The sequence below is a fragment of the Fistularia commersonii genome, chromosome 19, assembly GCF_037954325.1.
Source record: "Fistularia commersonii isolate RoL2024-O1a breed Wild chromosome 19, RoL_Fcom_v1.0, whole genome shotgun sequence".
In the NCBI taxonomy this organism is placed as follows: domain Eukaryota; kingdom Metazoa; phylum Chordata; class Actinopteri; order Syngnathiformes; family Fistulariidae; genus Fistularia; species Fistularia commersonii.
The window spans coordinates 10,703,020-10,728,483 of record NC_141302.1 but is presented as its reverse complement, the minus strand read 5'-3'; the positions used below and the strand labels follow the sequence as shown (position 1 = coordinate 10,728,483).

General features: G+C 41.4%; 1 protein-coding gene across 1 annotated transcript; it reads left to right on the top strand.

Moving 5' to 3' along the window:
- The first annotated feature begins 311 nt into the window (after positions 1–311).
- Positions 312–24,820, top strand: LOC147223691 (transmembrane protein 151A). The gene is made up of 6 exons (XM_086166103.1): positions 312–862; positions 14,294–14,632; positions 15,475–15,609; positions 15,852–15,991; positions 16,313–16,352; positions 16,474–24,820. The coding sequence occupies exons 1-6, from the start codon at positions 794–796 to the stop codon at positions 17,698–17,700; spliced, it is 1,950 nt and encodes a 649-aa protein (XP_086022229.1). The 5' UTR covers positions 312–793; the 3' UTR covers positions 17,701–24,820.
- The last annotated feature ends 644 nt before the right edge of the window (positions 24,821–25,464 follow it).

Sequence of the window (25,464 nt, the reverse complement as noted above, 5' to 3'; positions counted from 1 at the left end):
TCATTTTTAGCTCCTTCCTCACTGACTTGAGCTCTTTTTCATGGCGGGCCTCTATTTCGGTGTGTTGACGGACATCTTGACGTCACCGCCGTGGTTTCGGCTGTCAGGTGCGTGTCTCCTCACGTGACACGAGCGTGTTTGACGAGTGGCCCCGCGCTCTGCAGGTGAATAGGCGTGTGACGTAACGGAAACCCAGCGCGGCTCGGCGAGACTTGGTTCGGCTCGGCGAGATTCGGTTCGGCTCGGCGAGACTCGGTGAGACTCGGTGCGGCTCGGCGCGGAGAGCAGGCCGATGACGCGGCTCCATCATCTTTGTTTCACCCCCGCGAGCCTCGGCGGCTAACTGGACCTCCTCCGCTCCGGTTGGCTCGCTGGTGCTGTCGGTCACGCGCCGCGCACGCGTACGCGCGCTCCCCCACGCTCGGTCCCGGCGACGCACGACCGGCGGCGGAGGAGACGGTTCGCTCGGCGGCAGCCTCTTTTTCTTTTCTTTTTTCTTTTTTCCTGCCTTGCGTGACTCCGGACGCGTTAGTCGTGTCTTCGGTCCGGCGGGCGATGGAGGAGCCCTGAGCGCCGTAGGCGGCAGAACGGAGCCAAGTTCGGCATCACCGGACCGGGACCGGATGATGCTTGTTTGCCGCAGGCGCCGCCATCGTGAAACTGGATACCGACCTGCGGCGGATGGGGTGACCGAGCTCGCTGCTCCGCCGGGGAGGTCCCAGCCTTCGGACGTGACCGGGGTGGGAGCAGCCTGTGGCCGGTTCTAAGGCGGGAAGGAGCGGCGAGAGGGAAGATGCAGACGGAGGAGGAGACGGCCACCGCAGAAGAGCCCATTTTGGAGGAAGGGTCAGGACGAGAGCAGGTAAGGACGTTTCCATCTCTCCACACATTCCCGTCACAGTCCAAGACTCCATCGGAAACTTGCCAGGCTTCTCCGGTTCTCTCCGCGCGGGTTGCTTCACCTGAGCCGGTGAGCCGCATCCCGACGGTGCATCAAGGACAAGCGGCGGGGACCTTGGCTTCGACGGTAAACGGGCCGGGGGTGGGGTTGGGGTAGTTAGGGAGGCAAAATCACGGCGTTGATGTCGAGCCGGAAAACGTGCACGGCGGGGGGTGTTTGTTTAGTTCACAGCCGCGGGGGAAGTCAGGTACCCGCTGAAACCCTCCACAGGATGACATCACGCTTGCTGTCACACACCCACAATTCCTGACACTGTAAACGGAGAAGGGGGAGTTACCTCACCCTGCTGATTATCTTTTCAGCAATAATAGCCACTAAATGACAATGTGCTCATTTCATCTTTCCGTGGTTTTGAATGCTCAAAAGGGAATATCCCTCCGGAGAAAATGCCATAACTTTCTATGGTGAACAGACCCATGACTCGATGTATCAGCTGGATTATGATTTCCAAGATTTCCACCTGCTGTTATAAACGCTTCCCCACAGCAGCCAGCTCTTTTAGCCAGCTCTTCAGTTACACACACACAAATTAACAGCATCAGCCCACAGTGAACCCAACTCCGGACCTGGACACACACCAGTGACAGCCCATACCTGCAGGAAGCTGTAGATTGACAGCACTGTTATCTGTCTGAGCACTATCCATCCAATAAGGAAAGGAGAGATCACGAAGCCAAAGCGAACAGCCCCCAGGATGTTTCATCAGCACCTTTCGCATTTGACAGGCTGCTGTGCAAACTCAGAGGCTGTATTATAGGGGATCACTGACAAATAGCACCCATTGTCCAAGACACCAGGTGTGGTTTGACTTTGGTGGGCACACCACCCCTCATTCAGAGGGTCACACAAGCTACATGGAGGTGAAGGGGTCTCATGGAGTATTGTTGACGTACTTACTGCAGATGACACAAGTAACATGATCAGTAGGGCCCCCCCACCCACCCGACACACACATTGTAACGTGAATGGTTTCATCCATCCCTTAAATATTAACTACTCTTAAGTATCCAAGGAAGAACAGGACTATCTGGAAACAGTACATTTAGACGGGAACCTGGCAATGATTGATTCTGTCTGCTGCATAACTAATTTAAAAACTAATCATTCTTTAATATGTGCTAAGAAGACACGCACTGTGAGTTTTTTTTCCCCCACTTAGTACATTGGCAACATCTCTGAAGATCTTCACTTCATTCAATTTTACAAGTTAGGTACCAAAAAATGATGACAAAAATGCCAGACATGAATCTGCATATGATATATATATGAAAATATCTGTAGAATCTTTGCCAGGGTTCTTTTAAATGTATATTTGAAATTTACCTGAATTATTGAACTGTGGAGGCAGTCGGTGCATTTATTAGGTACTGCATTACTAAAAAGAAGATGATACACATACACTGGCCGCTTTATTAGGTACACCAGAAAGTCTGCTTGTGAACACAAAAATCACATGGCAGCAACTAGCAGCAGCAACTGTTTTTGGCATGTAGACACTGTCAAGAGGGCCCACTGTAAACCAAATGAAGTATCAGACCGGCATAGAAAGGTGACTGAAACGACTTGTCTAGCGGTTGTAGGTGCCAGCCGGGCTGCTCTGGGTATTTCGTAAACTGCTGATCTCCTGGGATGTTCCTGTACTAAAGAATTCTCCCCATGTGGAAAAGAGGCCTCTGAATATCATTGTTGAAATGTATTTTCTTCATGTCAACCAGCCTTTACAGCAAACACTTATTTAAATCCCTTGGCATACACTGTGTGAAAATGCAAAGCATGTCGAACGATGGTCTCCTCTGAATTTTGTCTTTCTCCCCTGTCTGCAGACGTGTAGAACATGCAATGAATTCAGTCTGCGTCTGTTTTCTACCACCCTTACCCTCCCTTATCCTCTCATCTCTGTCTCCTTACTCCTTTTATATTTGCCTGTCACGGAATTGCCTGTACAGCCTCGTCTCTTACCTCATCTCTCCCCGTCCCTCTCTCCAGCACTCCTGTCTCACTTAGTTTCACTAACTAGCCAACGTAGCATGATCACTAATGAAATAGAGCTGTGTGATTGATATTGAAGTCGCACTCACAATTCTTTCATGCTGTATTCTTACATAAAAATGGCTCCCCAATAATTCCATTAGCAGTAGCGGTCTGCTGCACATAATCCAGCAAATTCTCATTTTTTAGCCATAAATGGTTCAATTACAATGAAAGAATCAGCCAAACAACAGCCTGCACAAACAGTGTCATCCAAGAGAGATGAAGGCTATAACATGAAGAAAAGGCGAGAATTTAAAGAACAGGGATGAGAAATACCTCATAATTATGTGTGGAAGTTGACATCAATACTGTAACTAATCAAAACCTACTCCTGGAATATATAATCTATATACAGTAATGAACATGGATCGAATGATTTGTGTTAAAAAGCCATCCATTATTGCACACCCACTGTATTGCAGTTGCCACTGAATTGATTAAGGATATTTGGAGAAAATTCTCGAGTAGGAGTAAAAAAAAAACATTTTACATTGGTTAAAACACCAGTTGCCATCACATCCTGATTTTGCCACCACAACCTACACTCAGCCAAAAATCAACACCTAGAAATTGGAATTACAGCAGGAAATGTTGAAATAATTGACTTATCTGCCATTTCCAGATAAGAAGTGGATGTGTAGAATTTTCACCAGCCAATATGTACTGATATTGATGTCCTATCTTCCTCCCTTCGACATCATTATGCCTATTTTCTAAAGTAGTTCTTGACTTATGCTTTAAAACTCAATATTCAAATAAAACAGATGTTATACTGTTTTAGCAAAATCTTTAACATGTCATAGAGATGTTGTGTTTTAATATTCCTAAGGTCATGGGGCATTTAATCAACCAAGCATTCATGTTTTTTTTTCCTATTGTGGCTGCATATAAATAGCTAATTGAAATTTAATATCCAAACAAACACTGGGGATCACGTTAAAGTGACACATCACTTTTGAATGTGTACTGTCGCCATCATCAACACACTGTCTAAACATCTCTTCATTTGCCACCCACATGCTAGGCAGGCTAATTATAGCAGCTTCAGTCACACCTAACCAGCTGAATCAGTTGCAGCAGAGGCACAGAGGGAGAGAAAGATGCTTTCTATTAAAGCACATTAACACAATGAGGCATGTGTCAGACTGTATCTGACCTATGCAGAAATGCAGGCTTTTCTAATTAACTATCAGTAATTAGGGCTTATTGGAAAGAGTTACATGTATTTCATTTTTGAGGCAGGATAACATACCTAAGACCGTGTTATACATTTAGAGATTTGTCAAAGGTATGTGTGAAAAATGTGTTTTACTCCTTTCTAGCTGTTAATGAAATGAGAAGATTGTGTTGTTTTTGAAATACAAAAAAACAAAAAAACAAACAAACAAACAAACAAACAAACAAACCGTGAAAAGTCTTGAATTGCTGGAATAGAGAAAGACCTTAGTGTGAAACACACACACACACACACACACACACACACACACACACACACACATACACATACACACACCAGCACTTAAATCAAGATGTTACTTAAACCTTACCATGGCCCTGGTCAGATGTGGGATCAATACACCTCTCTAGTGATCCACTAACAGCAGAGCAGGTCTAAGGAGAGCAGTCAGGATTAAGTCTCCTTTCCCCATCATGAGCAAACACATCTGTTAACAAATTCTGGATGCAACTGTTGTACAATTTCGGTGGCAATTACTTCTACAGTATGTGCCAACTATGTCTAAATTATTAAAAAGCATATCATTGCCTATATTTCTGACATTTTTCTTGTTGTAAATGGTTAATGTCTCATCATGTAGCCAGGATAATATCCTCCACTGCAGTGTCTTCTTCGAAATTCACAGAGAATTTCGTGGTTATCTCATCATCTGGCTGCAGTTAAAATGCTTGTAGTGTAGATTTGTAGCTGTGGGCTCAGCCCAAAATAAGCCTTAGTAAGATAAACACAAAGAGTGATTCAGAACTTTACATTGAGGACCAGCCCATTTCATCAACTCAGGCTGACATAATGACAGATTCCAACAACCTCTGATGACAATGAGAACAGCGGAGGCTGGTGATGCTGCAGCGAAAACACATTTTCATTATGTTTTGTTCCATGAAACAACTACCGCAACAACACAGATTTGCTAAATTCCTACCTGGAACATCTCTCAATATATAGTTATTGAACGGGAGAGAAGAAAATACATTTATTACACACACGTTACAGCACAAACAGAATCTTTTTTTGAATAGATGTATGGAAACATTGTTGCATTATTTGCATTCCAAGCAGAAAATCTCGAACACTGACAAATCTAACTGTAAAACTCAAGTGTAACACCAAGGCACAATTGAAAGGAATACATCTTTTTCCTGCATCTAAAAATCTTCTGAGAATAGAAGATTCACCGTGACAGCACCATGTAACAAATACTCAGAGATCAGATTATAATGAGTTCAGAGACTTTGATTGGCTGTTGCACATCTAATGCAGTTTCTGTAGAGGCATGAAATAAGTGAATTAACAAAATTTTCTCACACTGTACAAGTCAGCCTTAGTGAAAAATCGGCCTTTGAAAAAACAAATTCTGGAATTGCAACTGCAGTGTGGAGTACCCAGTGTGGCATTTGAAGATCGCACCAAGCAAAAAGGCAATAGGCGCCCTCCAGCACAGCCGGTACTCACCAAGTGCTTCGTTTTTAACATACTCACCAGGAAGTCCTTCACAATTAGAGGAGTCCAAATAGCACTCCAGTCACCAAGAGCCAAGAGATCTGATCGAAAACCGTCCTCAAACCAAATCTGTTTGATTATTGTCTTCATAACAGCCTCATGGTGAAAAATAAAACAGCAAAACTCTCCATAAGTTTTCTTTAGCCTCCACTCCTCCAAGTAGGTTTTCATCACAATAAGGGGTATATCTATTTTTTTCATGGTGCCGTTTTCACAGTCCAGATCCTAGTTTAACGCACATTTTAAGGAGGGTTCGGCCTTTTTTCCCCCATGTATTTCTGACTAAAAATGCAGAGTTCAAATAATACATAAAGAGCAAGTAAAGCTGTGTTTGACTTCGGTTTGGACAATCAAACCATTCATGCTCCTTCATAAAAAGACAACTCGCATGAATGAAGGTTTACCATTGAGGTTGATTATTAAGGTCCAGCCATGTCAGAGTGAATAGATGGTTTATTTCAATATCACACTCTTGAATCACCTTATGTCCTATCAAATCATTCATTGATAGATTTCACATATAAGATCGCCGGATGATATACTACAGGGTGGTCTGTTATACTGTATATCATCACAGACAAAAAAAAAACCCTTTACTATGTTTTCAGACTTCCAACCACACACAGGCCTTTTATACGTGTTCTACATGTAAATAGAGTCAGATACAGCCTCCTGTAAGTTATAGAGGAAGGGACAGAGCTAAATGTCTGATCATATAGTCTGATAGATGCAGCTTATGGTCACTTTTTCATTCCCTGAAGAAGTGCCAGTATGGTTCCTATAGCCAAATTGTTTTACGAAGGAATAAACTGACATGTGTTTTAATTGCATTCCATTTGTAGTTAACTCTAACTGATACAGAGGGTTGCATTCACTTAGTGTAGTTAATTATTAATAGAAGCGGGATGAAATAGCCTGTATAGGACAGCCATCCACCCATCCATCATTTGGATAGGTCTCATGTGCACTGTCATGTGTTGCCCACCACCAAAATAGCAGAGATATTGTACTCAGAGTGGGAAACGGCAGAGATCCAGGTGCCCGAACAGACATCCTGCTGCTCTGCAAGAGCAGGTGGTGAGACAAGAAATTGTCCAACAAGAGCCACACTGTGCTGTAACAACCTGTCTAAAGACCTGTATTTACACCTGGAAAACATAGAGCCCTCGGTTTAACCTGCTTGAATATGGACACATCCACTCATGAATTCCATCTTCTCATTATTCTCATTGCCTCAATGCATCATCTTTGTGTTTAAATTGTTTGTTAGTGTGTTCATCATTTGTGGTGCTTATGCTAATTGTGATATGTTTGCTGTGATGAATACTTTTCGGATAGAAATGTTTTCCTTGCCAACACCTGACCCTAACTCGCACAATCTTCTGCTTACCTATTCCCAGAATGCTTATCAAACCATGACATGTTGGTTCAAAAGTGTTTCTTCTTCAACAGTATTACAGTAATTCAATTCATATAAATGGCATTCACTCGGGTATTTTTAGATTCACGAATGGCATAATTCTTTCAACGTTAGAAAGAAACATGGTCATAGTTTATGCTGTTTGTTCAGTAGTCTTTTTCCAATTACTGTGGATGTGAAGGATTATTCCTTATCGAGACAACTAATCATATCAAACAGAGAAATTGTGTAAACATAATTTTGTGCTCAGCAGTATGTGGAAATGATGCATGCTTGTGCAAATCCAACACGGAATCCAAGTCGTTAACGTGACAAGTGCCCCGTCCAAGTACACTGTCGTAGGGTTCTCATAGGTGCTGATTCCAAACTGCGGCAGGCATTTTCACGCAAGGCTGAGTAGAATTATTCTCTTTATAATATCAAGGACACTGAGCTGCCTGACCCGAGGGCCAGCAGTTGACTTATGCAGCATTTACTGTTCCAGGATCATGACACAACAAAATGTATGCAGTTTCTCAAAACCATGCCTTAGTCATTATTTGAACAAAATAAATACATGTGTTTGAAGGAGGTAGGTGGTTCCACTGAAATCTACCCGAGTTGACGAGTTGACTTTGTTCCACGCAATCTGCTATCATTCTTACCTTTAAAATAATTTCCTGTCTTACCTCTGACCACAAACATCCCTGAGCCCTCCCCACATCAGGAGCTGGAAACAGAAAAAAAATCAAATTTCTGGCCTCCTCAGAAAATTGGATGTTTGCTAGTGGGATGAGGGTTGTCCAAGCCAAAGTGGAGAGAATCTACACGACTGAGGGCCTTTCAGAGCCGGTTGTAGTACAGGGTTTGCTGTAATTCAAACTGAAAATAAAACGTTGCTGTGCTATGTTAACACATCGCCTGCAGCAGACAGGCCACCCCTCCATGCCTTGGCTCAAACTTTACTCTGGAGTACTGACATCCGATCCAAATACAGACACAAAAACACAATAAAACCAACAGGCCCTGGCTTGTGAGTTTACCTTTGCTCAAACATAGACAGAAATTTGCACCTGTGATATTATTGTCAGATTTATCACAGAATGTTACCTCTCATTGTTCATTTTCTTTGCTTAACTTTGTTTTTTGAAACGCAGGGCTCAGAGTTTTTCCCCTAAAGGCCAAATGAATACATTTAGAAAATCATTTAGCTAATAGGATTGTCAAAAGCCTAGGGGGAATTGAAATGGGAAAGGTAACAGTCTTTTAAATAGGCTATTGAAATCAACATTCTTAAGTTCAACTTATTTCTCAGTATTCAAATATGTTTTATGTAAATATATTTCAATTTGTATGATAATCTTTGTCATTGTTTTTAAATTTTTTTGCATCATTACCTCTTTTTTTTACCCATTTGTTAGTGATAATTTAACACCCTCTGTCCCATTAAATGAAATGACTAATTACGTTGGATTTTTGTAAATTTAATTATTGATCAAGTGAATGATTTGACTTTAATTCATTAATTCCTGTTTTTAATTACCATATTTGTGCTTAGGAGATGAAAAGCTATATTACTGAAAAGGCACACAGCTAATGATCCATCTGAAAGGCTGATTTCCCCCGATGAAATACGCCGCACGTCTGCCTCTGGATTTGAATGCGATGGCCAGACTGGCTCATTCATTTTACACAGTCTGTGTGGATACTGATTGTGCTCTATCTCCCGGTGTAAATTGGTTCTTTCTCCGCTAAATAAGGTTTTCTGACAGGACACACCAACACATGCCGAGGCTTCTAACGTTTCTCTGTCGAACCTATTTAAATGCAGCTGCCAGGGCGTTTTCTACCTGCTCTCACAGCAACGTGTCTTTGCTTCCGATTAGCATTCCCTTACAGATTCAGTTTCTCACTGCACACTGCTGTGCTTTCTTATTAGATGAGGAAATGTGATAGGTGTCATCAAAATGGCCACTCTCTTTAGGCTCTGAAGAGGCCTCTTTACAATGAATCGGCTTCAGTGTTGGGAGGCAGAAGGTTACGGTGTGTCTCTGTACATTCAGGTTTGCGGTAGAATCTGCTTTGCTGCTTCAAAGCAGCACAAACACACCCCTGTCTTGTGGATCACCTTGTCCTCTTTGTGCTCTAAAACGATACCTGAGGAAAATTTCACCCAGAATCACACATTTATACCTCTTTTTAAAAGCAAGGAGATTTTCTTTTTTTGGCAACATTTTTCTGCAGTAAGTCAAAAGAAAAGGACAGTGGAGCATTTGAGCCTGCAAGATGAAATAAGAAACGGAACGGAGGAGAGGAAGGGAAGGATGGATTTTGGCAGTGGAGTTCCCAGGAGAGAGGTGCAGCCTGTCACTGCTACCGCTGTAGTCTCTCACCCTCCCTCACTCTCTCATCTTGCCTCCCTTCGTACTTGCATTCATGAAAAGTTCATGACCGTCCCCCCGTCTCCCGCACTGTCTCCCAGCCCCTCCCCTCCCCTCTTTACACTACCTTTTTAGTCCAATCAATCCACTTAGAGACAGACTCTCAGAGAGGATGTAGTGGAGGAGACGTGGGGGTGAGCACAGAGGAAAGCCTGAGGTTGGGGTGGAGAGTAAACACTTAGGAGGTGGGAGGGAAGATTCGGGGAAGGACAAAGATGATTACATAAGAAAAAAAGGCAGACAGGAATGGGAGAAAAAAAAACAACCTGAATTTGTACCATTAATATTTCTCTGTATTTTTCTAAGCTGCTAACTGGTGTCGGTTCCCTCGGTGGTGTTTGCTCAGGCTGCTGGAGAGTAGATGACCTTCCATTTGCCTTTCACTACATGCCCTTCATGCAAACCAATAAAAGTAGAGTGTGGAAGAGTGTGTGTGTGTGTATGTGTGTACTCTAGCCTGCCAAATATGCTAGGGCATGGAGGATTGTGGCTGCATTGTGCTGGATGGAAAGACAATGAAGGAGTGAGATATAGAAAGTAGCTCCAGGGATGGGGGCACGCACTGATAGGATGGGCAGCAGGCTTGGCAGGGAGAGCAGGACACTGGTGTCATCCCATAATTTTCTGCAGTCATCCGCTTTGATGTTTAATTTTTCCATTTTTTGCTTTGTCATGTACGCCATGAGGCGTACAACAACCCACAGTAGTTTCAAGCATGCAGACACACATAATGCACAGATATATATTCGTAGTCTGCTGTTGTCCCCCCACACCCCCAGCCATTCTTTCACTCACACTCACAGTGAAACTGCGGCAGCAGTGACTTTGGACTGGAGTCAGTTAGCCTCCGAACAGTCTAGAATCATCGTTCTGATCTAAATTATTCACAGCGTCTCCGCTAGCTGCATTACAATGCTGAGAACGTGCGTGTTGGTGATTGCGAGGATAGACATGGTGAGGCACTGGGGGGGCACACATTAGACCCGCCATGTCCGTGTATATAATGTATGTGTTTTCATGGGTAGACATGTGTGTTTGAGTGCCTTGTAATATGAAGTCTTCACAGTGCAAGTAAGGTTGTGTGCACTTAGAGAGGCATTAACAGTGTGTGTGTGTGTGTGTGTGTGTGTGTGTGTGTGTGTGTGTGTGTGTGTGTGTGTGTGTGTGTGTGTGTGTGTGTGTGTGTGTGTGTGTGTGTGTGTGCGCGCGTGTGTGTGTGTGTCTGTCTGTCTAATAATGCAGCACTTAGCTATGGTGACTACGGGGTGGTGTAGTGCATTAGATCTGGTCAAGACCACAGCTTACACACTTCTGAAATCTGACACTGTTTACCAAACAGGAAGGTTGTTATCATCACCACTGTGTCACCAGGTTTATAGCATCTGCATTTTAAATTCTCAACATGGTTTCTTTCTTCTTTGCTGTCAAGGTTTTTTTTTTCATCACCTGTTGTCATTTTGCCTTTCAGCAGGGCTATGCTAAAGCTAAACAGGGTAGCAGAATATTCAATCCTATTTCAACATTCTGGTTTTCAGCAGTAGACTTGTATGACGCAGCCAAGGCTGTCTGAATGTGATACTGTGTCTTGAATTTCAGTAATTTTGAAAGTTAAGGATAACAGTTGGGCACAATTGGATTCATGGTTCAATTCCGACAGGGGGGCTTTCTGAGTTGAGTTTGCATGTTCTCCTCATGTATGGGATGTCCTCCAGGTTTCCTCCAAAAGGTCAGAAACATGCCATAGGTTCATTGGAGACACAAAATTATTAACATTTGAATGAGAGAGGCAATGGTTGCATATCTCTATGAGACGTGTGAATAAGAGGGTGAATGGTTGTATGTCTCCATATGTGGCCCTGTGATCGATTGGTGATAGGCCGGGAATAAACCCCTTCTCTCACACAATGATAGCTGAGATAGATTCCTGCCACAACCCTGACAGCAGGATAAACGGTATAGATAATGAATGTATTATGCTAATTAACTGTTTGTCCATTCATTGTAAACTTTGATAGAATTTTTTTTCTTTGTGTTCCATTTTCTAAATTTCTCAGCTAAATTCATCAATCACAGTGTTTCCACAGACAAAATGACTCCGTTGTTAAGTGAAAAGGAAATCAGTAAGAAATGACCATTTGAAGTCAGTCAGTCGGAAGTTAAGAGAAATTTTAGAAAAAATATTGCTTATCAAGATATATTTGTAAGAAAATATCAGAAAATGACAGCTGAAATAATGGGAAATAAGGAAAAACATATTACAATAACAACAGCAAGAAACCAAGAAAATAAAAGTTGTCAGGAAATTTTATAGAAACCACCAAGTTATCAGTTGGCAATTATAAGAAAAGAAGTAGAATAATATGAATGTATCTGTTCAAGTGTTAGTAAACCCAGAGAAGACATTCATATTTGTCCATCTACAGCTCATTCATCTATTCCTCTTCCTGAGGTCAGCATTGTCGCTACAGAGCCAGTGAAGGCACCGTGGAATCTCCCCTGTCAGAGGAGATCAGGGGCTGGCATCATGAAGCAGGACTAGTAGTTAAGTAAGGAGAGAAACCCGACGTAACTTTCACGGTGGCCCTGATCTACAATGAAGCAGCTTATCATCTACAGAACTGATCATAACATGTAATAACAACATAAATAATGAAGGGGTGGCCCTTTACGTCCTTGCGCCTTGTCTTTATTTATTCTTTATCTGTTGGATACACAGATAAGCCATGACCATGTTGTTGTCAGTTTGTGATGTTTCATGTTGCAACATTTATCGATATGCAGACACAAAGTATTAAAGTTTCATTTTATATACATATATCCTTTTAAGATATGTTCTTACTATTAGTTTAATTTTGTTGCAAACAAAGTGAGAAATTTTTAGATGACATACACTCACTGTACATGATAGATGACATATTTAAATCTGGAATCTGTTGATCCCTTTAGTTGTAGGGGATTTTATATGGAGATTTATGTGTAACAGAAGAACTGGTTGTAGCACTTCATACCAAATTTGCAAGATGGATAGTTTATGTATTTTAAGAGTTAATCGTGTATCAATTGGTGGCTGAAGTTAACGCTGTTGAATTTTATTCTTAGAGTTGTCTTGTTTTGTAATACTGTATGTAGCAATCTGTGCAAATGACAAACACTTGAGCTGAGATGGTTTAGTAAGATGATAATTAACTGGCTCCAGCAGCTGTCAAAAACACAGATTATTTTCATACAATGTTACAACCTTTGAGATTTAATTGTTGCCAGTTTGGCATCTAGATCCTTGAACTATGCCAAAGCAAAGATATTTGTCGCTAGAAGCTTGCTTAGCTTTATATGCGACATATCAATGAAAACAAAAATGAAAGATTATTTTGTAATAAATTAAAGTGGACTTTTATTTTGAATTGTATGTAGCACAAAATCAAACAGATGCGTTGCGTTAAAGCACAAGATACCCAGATCGTCTGTGAAGGTTTCACTCCTCTTCTTCAGAACTGAAGAACCCTCTCGGATGAGGGGTGAAACATCTTAAAGTGAAGAAATTCAAGTCCAGTTGCCATGAAGATTTCAACAATGATACCTAGATCCTTCTAATGTAGTTTTTGTGTTGAGTGGCTGACTATTATGTAGTCTGGTGTAGTGTAGAGCAGCGGCAGTGCTATTGAAAGTTAGAATCTGTCATAAAGCGTTATTTAAAACCTCTGAACTAAAGTAAGTGTATGTCAGGATACTCATTAACCCCTTTCCATTGGCCAACAGATTAAGCAGAAGAAAACAGTTGTGTACCCAGTGCTTTGTACGATCCTTGGAGGAAATAACCTCTCATCGTTCCTGCTGTTAGACCTACAGTATAACTCCTGGTTGGAGTTTGAAAGACAGAAAGTGAATGAAAGAGGCGGTATAATCATCCAAGGAACCCCTCCTAGGAAATCGGATGGCATTTATTAAGGATCTAACATCTAATACACCACAAAACTTTGACAGTGCTGTGGTTTCTGCCCAGACCCTTAATACAAAACAAAGATAAATATCTTGTGTGTTATGGAAACGGTCACTGCTCTCATCCAAGAGAAAATGGACTTGCATGGTGATTTATGGAAGGCAGGGAGATAAGCCAACACAAAAAGCTAAACAGTAGAAATATGTTCATTTGTGTTGTTTGTTGCCATATCTAAATCATTATAATCATGTATTCATGTTTTTTTGTGTGAGAAATTTTGCTGTCAGGCATAACAGGGCCTTGGCTGTCTCTATCCTGTTTTTGTCTGTTCAGAACTCATGCTTAATTAGAGTGTAGGGGTATGATAGCAAAGAGATGTTATGCAATAAATATTGAGATGAAAAGAAAAGGATAGAAAAGAAAGGAAATGAAAAGAAACGGGTAGTGTGAGCGGAAAATGCTGGGAAGACCTGCTGTTCTTTCAGCTATGAGTCAGGATATCGCATATCAGCTTTTTGTTTTGGAATTAAATTATGAGAATAGCATTTAAAATAACTTGGCCAATATGTTTTATGTATGTTACAGTCATATGAGGTTTTAATATGACTGTCTGCTAAGGGATCTAATCTCACTGTTTCTTGGTATCTCGCGGTGTGGATATTTATAGATTAAAAGTGCGTTTAATATAAAAAAAGGAAAAAAAGGCTCAGCCGCTTTGAGCCTTGATATACGTAATGTAAAGGTAGTAACACATGAACATGTCCATATTTCTCATGTGTTTCTATAGCAACGGCCAATCCAGCAGTCCCTGGCATCCTCTCTGTGTAGGGAGTCACACTGGAAGTGCCTCCTGCTGACCCTCCTCATGTATGGCTGCTTCGCCACGCTCATCTGGTGCGCCCTCTGCCGCGTGCCCGTCCTGGGTTCCTCCTCCATACACCTGGATACTGACGATGATGCCACCTCTGCTGCCTACTACAACGACATCCTGCACATGGAGAGCCCCTGCTCCAGCGGTTACGTCTACATCCCTCTGGCCTTCCTGGCCATGCTCTACGTGGTTTATCTGGTGGAGTGCTGGCACTGCTTCTCAAAGACAGCCATGTTGGCTCATGCGGAGTTTCAGGTATTAATCTGTCATCAAATTTCCCAGTGAAATAAAAAAAAAAGATTGCATTAAATGCATTAAATTAAATATTAGATAATTTTTTTTCATCTTTAAGTAACCTGTTATAATGCAACTGTAATCTATTGATTTGAGTTGGGCAACAGTTGAAAACAAATTAGCTAAAGATCACCACAAGATCACCACAATGGGATATTATAACATCTGTAATGCCACAATATGATAGTACATGAATGGTAAACACCTTGCAGTATATTTTGATAATTTGATTTTCCAAGCATATCCTAAAAGGAAAACTTTTTGATCATTTATTCATACAACACGATTGAGATCTCAATGTGGTTTTATCAGGCAACAATAAACAGCACCATCCCAAACCAGTGAGTACTTGCAGTAAGTGTGATAACAGGAGGTCAGTGTATTCATACAAAATTGGTGCACTGTGTTCACTTGTGGACATTGTTCCCTGGTCATTTAAAGGTTCACTCAAAGATTCACTGCAGTAATTGAGTCCGTAAATCAAAATTCAATGAGAAAAACCTTTTGTGCAACATCACTGAAAAATATTTTATCGATGTTGAGCTATAACTAGTGTAACACTTACATGAGAGATGATATTCATATCTGTATTTTGAATGACACAAAATAGGTCTTACAGAACATGGGCTTTCCCTCTGTGTGTCCCACAGCACAGCTCAAAAACATTTTATAGAGTTTACTTGCATCTCGGTCTTTGTGAGACTGGTGACGGTGAATATATTTCCAAGCCACCTACAGTCTTTATAGCAGGATTGAACTGCGGCAGTGATTTGATGTGATTATTTTTTCATGAATTGGCACAGGAAGTATATGAGCGCGTGCACAGGCTTCAGCAGGCCACACCCTGCATTTGGTGGAAGGCCATCAGTTATCACTATGTGAGAAGGACTCGACAGGTGACCAGGTACCGCAACGGAGATGCATACACAACTACGCAGGTGAGGGCGACTTCATCAACACATACTGTTAGCTTTGAATTATCAGCCAAACTGTGAAACCTCAGGGTTCAATTTTTTTACTGATAAGCGAATCTGTGCACAATACGAAAAAATTACCTTATTTTTAAGTATCCTATGATGATACTAAAATATATGTCTATTGCAAATTTCCCTTCCTTTCTCAAAGCCCACATCTGTTCTCCTTCCTTCATCACATATTTCCGTTCCCCCTCCCTCCTCAGGTCTACCATGAGCGAGTAAACACCCATGCCTCCAGCTCAGAGTTTGACTACGCCCGCTATGGCGTCAAAGACGTGTCCAAAGAGCTGTTGGACCTGCAGCTACACCCGGCTGTTCGCCTCCGTTTCACCAAGTGTTTTAGGTTCGGCTGTTGATGCATTTACCGCACCTCAAATTAGAAATTTCTCTATTATAGTGCTGTTTCACAGGGTGATAATCAGACACTTCACTGTTGCACTCAAATTGGGAAAACTCAAGTTCTATATAGAGAAAAATAAAGCATGAAAATACCACAGCAATACAAGGTACCGGTCTGGGTTTATAAACTGGTGTCTCACAAAAAAAAGAGATTTATTTACAGAATTGACACTTACTGTTGACCTTATGAAGTGCGGCAGTGAAGAATATTAAATTTACCATTTTTGAAGGTAAAATAAGTATAAACTTTTTGTATGGTCTTCAGCTTCTCCAGTGCACGTGCTGAAGCTGCATACCTCACTCAGGTAAGCTGTGTTTTTTTACATATTCATACTCTACCTGTACATATATTTGAATAATTTAAGAAGGCATTGATTTGTGGCAATAATTGTAATGTAAATCATTTTCATTTTCTTAATTACCAAGCGAGCGCGCTTCTTCGGGGAAAACGAGGGGCTCGATGACTACATGGAGGCCAGGGAGGGAATGCACCTGAAGAACGTGGATTTCCGTGAACACATCCTGGCTTTCCCTGATCCAGCCCATCAGCCGTGGTTCTCTCGACACCGGGTCTTCTGGCTGGCCTCTGCTTTTTTGCTGTCATGGCCGCTGCGAGTAGTGTCCGAATACCGCACGGCGTATGTCCACTACCACGTGGAGAAGTTATTTGGGGAGGATGAGGATCCAGGCGTGGGAGGCGGCTGCGGTGGCGGCTTGCCAGTTGGAGGAAGAGGGGACGGGAATGAAGGAGTGACTGAGAATGGAATTCACCCAGGAGGAATTGGGATTGGAATCGGTCTGAACGGGTCAAGCTACAGGGCCATCTCTCGGGTCAACACGGTGGACATGACGGAATTGGAGTGGCACATCCGCTGCAACCAACAGATGGTCCCAAGTTATTCCGAGGCTCTCCTCATGGACTTGGACACGAGCGGGGGGACAAACCCCACTGCTTCCACTCCCCTCTCCGGGCCTCCAGGCACCACCCCCATTCAGGAGGGCACCCGACCTCCTCTCACCCTGCCCATGGTCTTCAACTCGGCTTACCTCCTCCAGAGCTGCCCTCGATGCAGAAGGACCACGTCAAGTTCCAGTCTGCCCTCCAGGCTGAGGGCCCCCATGGGGACCGCAGCCCTCCTGAATGCTACCGTGGCAGGGATCCGGGCGGCGGGTCAAGGGGGCGGGGGCATAGGAGGAAGACTTGTGCTCAGCCGAAGTGGGTTCTCCTTAGGAAGACTAGGAGGAGGGCGCCAGAACAGCCTGTTTCACTCTCGAAGCATGGGAGGGGGGCTCGGAGGAAGCAGGGAAGATGGAGGAGGAAGCGTAAGTGGAGGAGGCAGTGGCGGAGGAGGGAGCGGAGGCGGTGGTGTCGGATTCCTCGGGTTAGGTTCAAGACAGGACAACGAGGAGACCAGAGGGGTGCTAGAAGGTGAAGATGATGATGAAGAAGAGGAGCAGGAGGAGAGGACAACAGAAGATAGAGAGAGAGAAAGGGATGAGGAGGCGCAGCAAGGTGGTGGAGGAGTGAGCGAAGGAAGGGAAGGTGGGAGGGAAGGTGGGAGGGACCGTCCTCCATCCTACCAGGATGCCTTCTTCTTTCCTGTCCTTATTATTCACGGAGAGGAGAGCTGCCATGCTGGTGACGACATGTGACGATCAGAACAACAGACAAAAGACTCAGAGAGGCAGTAGAGACACACCGGACGGAAATAAAGAGCAGATCCAGACTGAGGTTCCAAATAACGGGCAACAGGGGAGTGGTAAGACTGAAATGAGAACAGGTCACTACGGAACCGTCTGGAAACAGAGGAGCCTCAGGTGGTGATGAATGCAGTAAAGGGACGTGAAAAAATCTGAAAAATTCAAGGAGAGGATTCAAAGCTCTGCCATCAGACTTTGCCACTTAGATTATGAGGAATCGTAGGGTGAGCTATCTCCAGATACATCTATGCAAGAGCAGGAGTAGGTGGCGGGACCGGTCTAAAGATAGCTGCTTGAAGAGCATTGGAGGGATACGAAACGGGTGGGGGTGGGGTCTTTTCTTGTTCGCCTGAAAGAAATTGAAAGGAAGAGTCTTATTTTAAAACGTTGGTTTTGCCAGTGGGATTAAAGAAAACTCAACTGAGGGAATAAAAGACGACAGATTTTCTGAACGTCTCAGATGACATCGCAAAGGATTACAACATGGAACATGGGTGATAGAGGAGAGGCTACTGAACAGGGGGTCTTTGTCCTCTGTTCGACTGTAAGATACAGGGGTCTTTCTATGATTCCCCAACTCTGCTGTTGCTCCCTAAGGGATAAAAAAAAGCTAAACGATAAATTAATTTATATTTTTCTCTTAAGAATTGGCAAAATCCCTGGCACGACTGGAAAGAATAGAAATTGAAAAGTCAGACACACATAGGCTAGAGTTCTGCATTAAATTATCCAAAACATTTGCAATGAATTGATGTTCGTATGGATGATGTTCGTAAAGGAATTACTCGGAATTCAGCGGTACATAACTTGAAAGTTTGAGGGAGATTTTTTAAATATTATACAAAAAAAGACAGAAACAAAAATAGCAAAATATCTCGGCATTTTCTAGGAACCACATAAATGTCAACAAGAAACTCGCAAGTTCATATGATTGAGAAGGTTCTACTATGGTTGGTACAATAAAAGCATTTAATTAAAGAGAGCTAAATAGTCAAGACAAATATTTGTTTTTCAGACTGGGACAGACCTACTTCTATCTGTGTCGACTTCAAACTTCAACTATATTCAGTCACACAGTTCTCTGACTTACTTTGGTGGAAGATTCCTCAAAGTATTTGACCGCTGCTGCACAGCAGCCGTATCCAAAACGGAGATATAACAGAAAACATAACCCAAACTCTTATTTCTCAACATTCATTTAAGAGACAGATAGTTTTTCAGAGATAGTCAGCCATCTCCTCCAAATTATTGTGTCAAAGCAATGAATTGGGTCTGATTCTCTGAAATATGGCTTTACAACTTTGCACTCCCTGGCGTTGGACTACCAGGTGTAGTGTTGCCAATAAAAGAGTAGAAACATTGATTTCCATCCCCGCTTTTCATGCTGACTTACCCTCCACCCCTGCCCCCACTCCCACATCACTCCAACATTAGCCTCCCCGCTATCCCAGTCCATTAATGACTGGGTGCTCCATAAAGAGGGGAGAGATTGCTTCTGCTCCTCCTTACATCTGAACACTTTCCTCCACCCTCATCTACACTTAAGCCAGAGGCATATATCTGATAGATATGTTGCTTTTTTTTAAACATGATGAAATAGATGTAGCGTCTTTTGTGCACATTAGATGGAGTGAGAGGATGTTTTACCAGAGCACTTTTGGTGAATGTTTAATCAGCTCCCCCTCTTATTATTGAATCTCTCCAGCTCTACACCAGATGAAGGTGGTGGACATTTGTCATTCCTCTATTCCCAACTTTTTCCTTGTTCTCATTGACCCCAGCATTCCATGAGGGTATCGTTTGAAAGATGCTAAATTATTTCAAACACACAATGCTATCAATGAGTTTATTCACTGCTACAAAAGACATAGGATGAAGAGATATTACAGCATTTAAAGAATTGTTAGGGGTGAATTTTCTATACAGGGGTGTGGTACAAATAAAAAGGAAAAAAAACTTGAGGAACCTGAAGACTGTCCACTATCAATTATCTATATATTACAGTTTAGGCATGGAATATCATCTCTTGTTCTCAAATAACTGTCCAGTATATTGGACTGCATGGGAAGTAAAACAAGATTTTAACAAAATCATACAGGAAAAACTCAGTCTTTTTACTTGCTTTGTGTCTTAGATACGAAAATAGAGAAAAAAAAGTGCTGATTTTTTTCATGCTTAATAATCTAATAATATAACCAATGAGGATCAGTACTTCCAGGCCTGCCCTATTAGCTACTTCCTCCCTGAGAAGAGTCACCTGTAATAAGCAGCAAAGCTCCGAGACATCAGCTAGCCCTAAAACAAGTCCAAGTAAAGCTGGCAAGGAGATGCATGTGGCTCATTAACAGCTAGCCCGCAGGAGCTAATAGCCGAAGCAAACGTGGCCTCCATAACAAGAAGCTGTGCCAAAAAAGCGTTGACCCTAGATCCAGGGGAATTTTGATATTTTAGACTCATCAGGGCAGAGACGAGAGTCCGTCAGGATCCGCTCTCCATCCTACTTTCTTTCGGGAAGTAGCAATAGGCATGGATAACACAACTATCAGTACATAAAATTTACAAAGCACACATTACCTGCTGCAGCAGCAAGAAGCGGGTACAAAGGTCAGATAAACACTTTGTAGACCCTCAGCGTCAGGGGCGTCACTGTGGCTGTGATAGTGAAAAGCACACAGGGGAGGATGAGGAGTTTCACAGAAACGGTGGGCAGATTTTGCCTCAAATGCTGAATGACAATACAAGTGATGGACATGCAGACGAACACGGGCTCTCCAATGCTGGTAGTCGTATCACAACCGTTCAGCCTGTATTCTGCAGAGATCACTGAGGAAACTGGAAAGAAAACTAGAACATGACCTGGTTTAGGGTATGGGACACATACACACATGCTGACCTTTCGAGGCCTATCAAGCTGAGCTAAACACAGGGACAAGAACTGATAGCAGATGTGAACGATTACAATGATGACTGTTTCCTTTTGGAGACCCTCGAAAGGACTTGCTATGGCGAACGTTGTTGGATGTTAAAAAACATGGGAGATTTAAAGACAATTATTTTTACAGATGTGAATCATTATCTCAGTCTGTTGTCTCCATTGACTAAAAGAAGCACTGAAAAGCACTGAACACACTTCTGTGTTAATTTGTTTTGCAAGATCATTTCACGAATTGCTGAAGCACTTTTGTTATTCTGTTGGAATATACTGATGCGACTAGGAGAGCACTTGTTCAATATGTATTTTTGTGAATATATTGTAGCCACTGAAATATAAAATCACTCATAGTGAGCTCCAGCCCTTGATGCTTTTACATTTCTATCTAATACTTTGCTACAAGAACAATTATGGAAACACAATTCAGTCTGTAATTTTGTTACTTTTATATCATCTGCCAACTTCAGTAGATATTATTTGAGTTTTGATTGATGTCTAAAATACCAAATGCCTTTGTAAAATGCAGTTTGTCAAGAAATTTTTTAATTTGACTTTTTTTTTCCAGTAACAGGCATATTGAGGCATATATCACTATTGTGTGTTGTTTGGGGATATTTTTTTGTTTATCAACAAAGTGTGTCCTCAGCTGCTTCAGGAGTGCCAAGAAATCTTTGTGCCCATGATGTCTTACACACACACACACACACACACACACACACACACACACACACACACACACACACACACACACACACACACACACAAACATGCAAACACAAACACACAGACCCACACTTGCATGCTTATTCACAACAGTAAAAGTAACCATTACAACAGCAGCTTATTTAGATTAGAATCCAACATTAATCCAGTAGCCATAATTCGCACAAACACACACACTACTGCTATGTTGCCTTTATGTCTGCCATTGCCAACTTTGTTTCTCAGGATTTCAGTTGATGTTGCATTTCTGTATCCAAATGCACTCACACACCATCTACATGCCAAAGCAACAAAGCCATCAGAGAGCATGTCCGCAAGTGAAATGGGCTGAATTAATGAACACTGACACGATAGTAAGATTTGTAGATGATTGACAGGAAACAGGGTGTGAACTCCAGGGCACCGCGTTTTCTTGATGGCTACAAATTTTAGAACCCTAAAAATAAACTTGTCAACATTTGATTGTTTGTCAGGTTTTTTTCAGTGATCAGACATAATTGAACAACATCCCGTTTTAAAGTTCCAACCATGCACGCAAAATTAGAATCCTGTCATTTGGTTGTCAAGAAGTGCAAAAAACAAAGAATTCAGGGAGGCCTCCAGCCAAATTTAAGGGATATACAAAAAGGGCAGCATGTGTTTGCTGCCTTGATATCTCAACTCATTGCCGCGTCTCGGTCCATATGCAAATGTGACAAACAACTGCTGTTAATGAACCCGGCAGCTTGTCAAACTCTATTAAGGCCCATCGTCTTGTTTGTTTTAGGCTCTTTTAATTGGTGCTGCTAAAGAAAATATACCCTGCTTGTTTATCATAATTTCTTGTTGCTGCGATTGGTTGATGGGAAAAAAAAAGCCATCTTCCCCGAAGGCCTGAGAATTGTTCACACTCTGATAGGAAGAGAAAATAGACCTCATCAGATGAACTGGAAATCATTCCAATGCAAGTCGGTTAAACTGAGGCATGATGGACTTTAGTCCACTAGGTGGCAGCGGAGTCATATATTTGTTCTGGCGACACAGATGTGCAGAGTTAACCAGGAGTTAATTGCACAGATCACATCGGTGCTGCTCTCTGTCGGTTAAGACCAACCAGGTCACCTGTGCGTGACGTCAATGATTGTCATTTGGCTTGAAGAGAGGTGAAGGTTTCTGTTTGCAGCAGTGCAGTTTCACATGATTGTGCTTTTATCTTTCAAGCATCAGACTTGTTCTTTTCATTTTAACTGACTGAATGTGTTGCAAAGCAATATGATCGCCATCCCTGCTTTCTGTCCGGAGCAGATGCCAAGGCGCTCTGAAATGTGTGGAGGTGAACGCTGTTTGCTGTTTTTCACTGAACTGCTGTTTCCACTGCTCCTCATGACACATCCTGCTGCATTCCTATGTATGATATAAGAGAATTCAGGAGTGATTTTTAATTTTTTTTTTTTAATTTTCAAAGTTTTTCTCCTGTGAAATGATCATATTGTTTACATTCTCTTTTCTGTGGGAACACACCAATCTTCAACAACACCACCCAGCAGCCTCCTCTCATACTTGACACTTGTAAAATGATCAAGCAATTGACTGTTGTATTGTTGTCATTGCTGTTTTTGTTCCTCATGAGTACAGTCATTATGACTTGGTTAAATGTAAAAAGACAAAAGGAACATGTAAAGAATCGGCGTAATGTCATGTAAATTCCAGCTGCATTTAATAATTTGGATTTTTTCATCCAGACATCTGAATCAGATTTTCAACTTTTGAATTTATTAACCAAAAGAGTTCTCCAGCATTGACAGTATATATACACGCATATGTCACCTGTACACATATATCTATGTGTACAACCTTTGTGTGTGTGGGTGTGTGTGCGTGCGTGCGTGTGCGCGCGTGCGTGTTTATACATAAACATGTGTGTACATTTGTACACAAACACACACGCAAACATACATATATGTGTGTATTTATATATACCATTACATATATGGATTTGCATACACACACATATATATATATATATATATAGATAGATAAAGATCATTTTAATTGGCTGCATTTCTGAGAACACACAACGTTTACTGCATGTCTGCAGTGTATATATATGTGTGTGTGTGTGTACATATGTACATACACTGATATACACCTACATGTTGATATAAATCATTGTGTAGCTGTGTAGTAATTTACTGCCATTCTGAGAAATATGATTATGACCAATACATACAGACAAACACATACACACACACACACACACTTGGTCAATGTACAATTGTTTTATTGGCTTTATTTCTGTGAATGAAATATGAGAATATGAGATTGAATTATGACCAAGTCATCATATTGCCTTTCAGTATGCTGTGTGTTAATCTTTTGAGTGTGTACATGGATATATACTGTATATATATTCAGTGCTGGAAACACATTTGATATCATAAAGGCTGTGAGCAGACAATATATTCTATTTAAAATTTAAAACCAAAAACATGACCTAAAACCTCCAAAATCTCAATGATAGAATCAATTAAATGCCATGTTGCCTGGGCCTTAACACTGAGCTTCTGAAAGATGTCAAAGTATTGGTTAGTTAGCAGCAGACCTGAAAAACAACTACATAAAGCATCAACTCTCATTATCGTAATGAAACCTGATCGAACTAATATTTGCCAGTGTTGGTTACCAACTTTGAATCTAGGAATCAGACTGATCACATATTTCACATGTTAACAAGTGGTCTTCAAAGTTTTCATAGTGGCCAATCCCAATATTCATACACCGACTCCTTGAAAGGTTAATATTGGCTGATAAAATCAGATGATTGATCTGCCAGGATTCATAACAAAGGATATAAATACACTGCGTGTCAGTGGAGTAAGATGCCCAGCTTTTCCTGCTCAACCCACACAGGACGCCATCCAGACATTTCATTTTAGTTTTGCTCATAATTTAATGCCGCTGGTGTACTTGTGAGCTGTCAGACAGATGAATTGTTTCCAGACTGTAGTTCTCATGTACATGCAGCCTCTGTGGAGCTCAAACAATAATGTCAGATACAATGCATTATTGTGGTACACAGTGATGTGTAAAGTCAGGAATGGGCTTTCTATTCAAGCACTGTCGCGCAAAAATGTCCTCAGTATTTAAGCTAATTAATGTGTAACTGATAATGAGATTGTCAATATCACACCAGATTAAAGTTGTAGTTACTGGCCCGGGTAAAAATAATGTATTTAAAGCATTGAAAGGCAATGAAGCTGGTGGCAATAACACTGTTCACTGATGCGATCCTGGTGATGACGATGACAATTAATTATCATGGAAGATACAAATAAAGTCAGTCTCCTTGGTATATCAAGGTTTTGTCTTGTGGGCTTTCATCCTTGTAATTAGCTAAAATTATCTTATGAAAACCTAAAAATAGGTATTCATATCTCATGTGTATTGTGTCTGTGTGGGAGGGGAATTTGCAAATGCATCATGTACTTTTTATCAAGTTAGTATTCATATTTTAAATAGTTTTTTTCTTTTAGTTGATTTTTTTATTTATTTATTTTTTCCACTTTGTTACTTTTGTGATTGAGGGTTGCATATGGGATATTTGGCCTATGTTTTGTTTTATCAGTTAACGCTAAACTGAAACTCAGCAACATCTTGAAGGGAGAGAACCCATGGATGGAGATAGATAGATAGATAGATAGATAGATAGACAGACAGACAGACAGACAGACAGACAGACAGACAGACGGACGGATAGAGTTTATCAATCCTTGAGTGAAATAAACTTCTCATAGCAGAAACATACATATACAAATAATTAGAGGTAGCATAATCTAAAGTAGAGCTTGTTATAAGCATCGAATGAAACACATATATATGCATATGTGCTGTGTGTGTATATATATATATATATATATATACATATACATATATACATACACATATATATAATATATATATAATATTATATGTATAATATATAATATATATATAATCATGGAAGATATATATATATACATATATATATATACACAGCATATATGCATATATATGTGTTTTATTCGATGCTTATAACAAGCTTT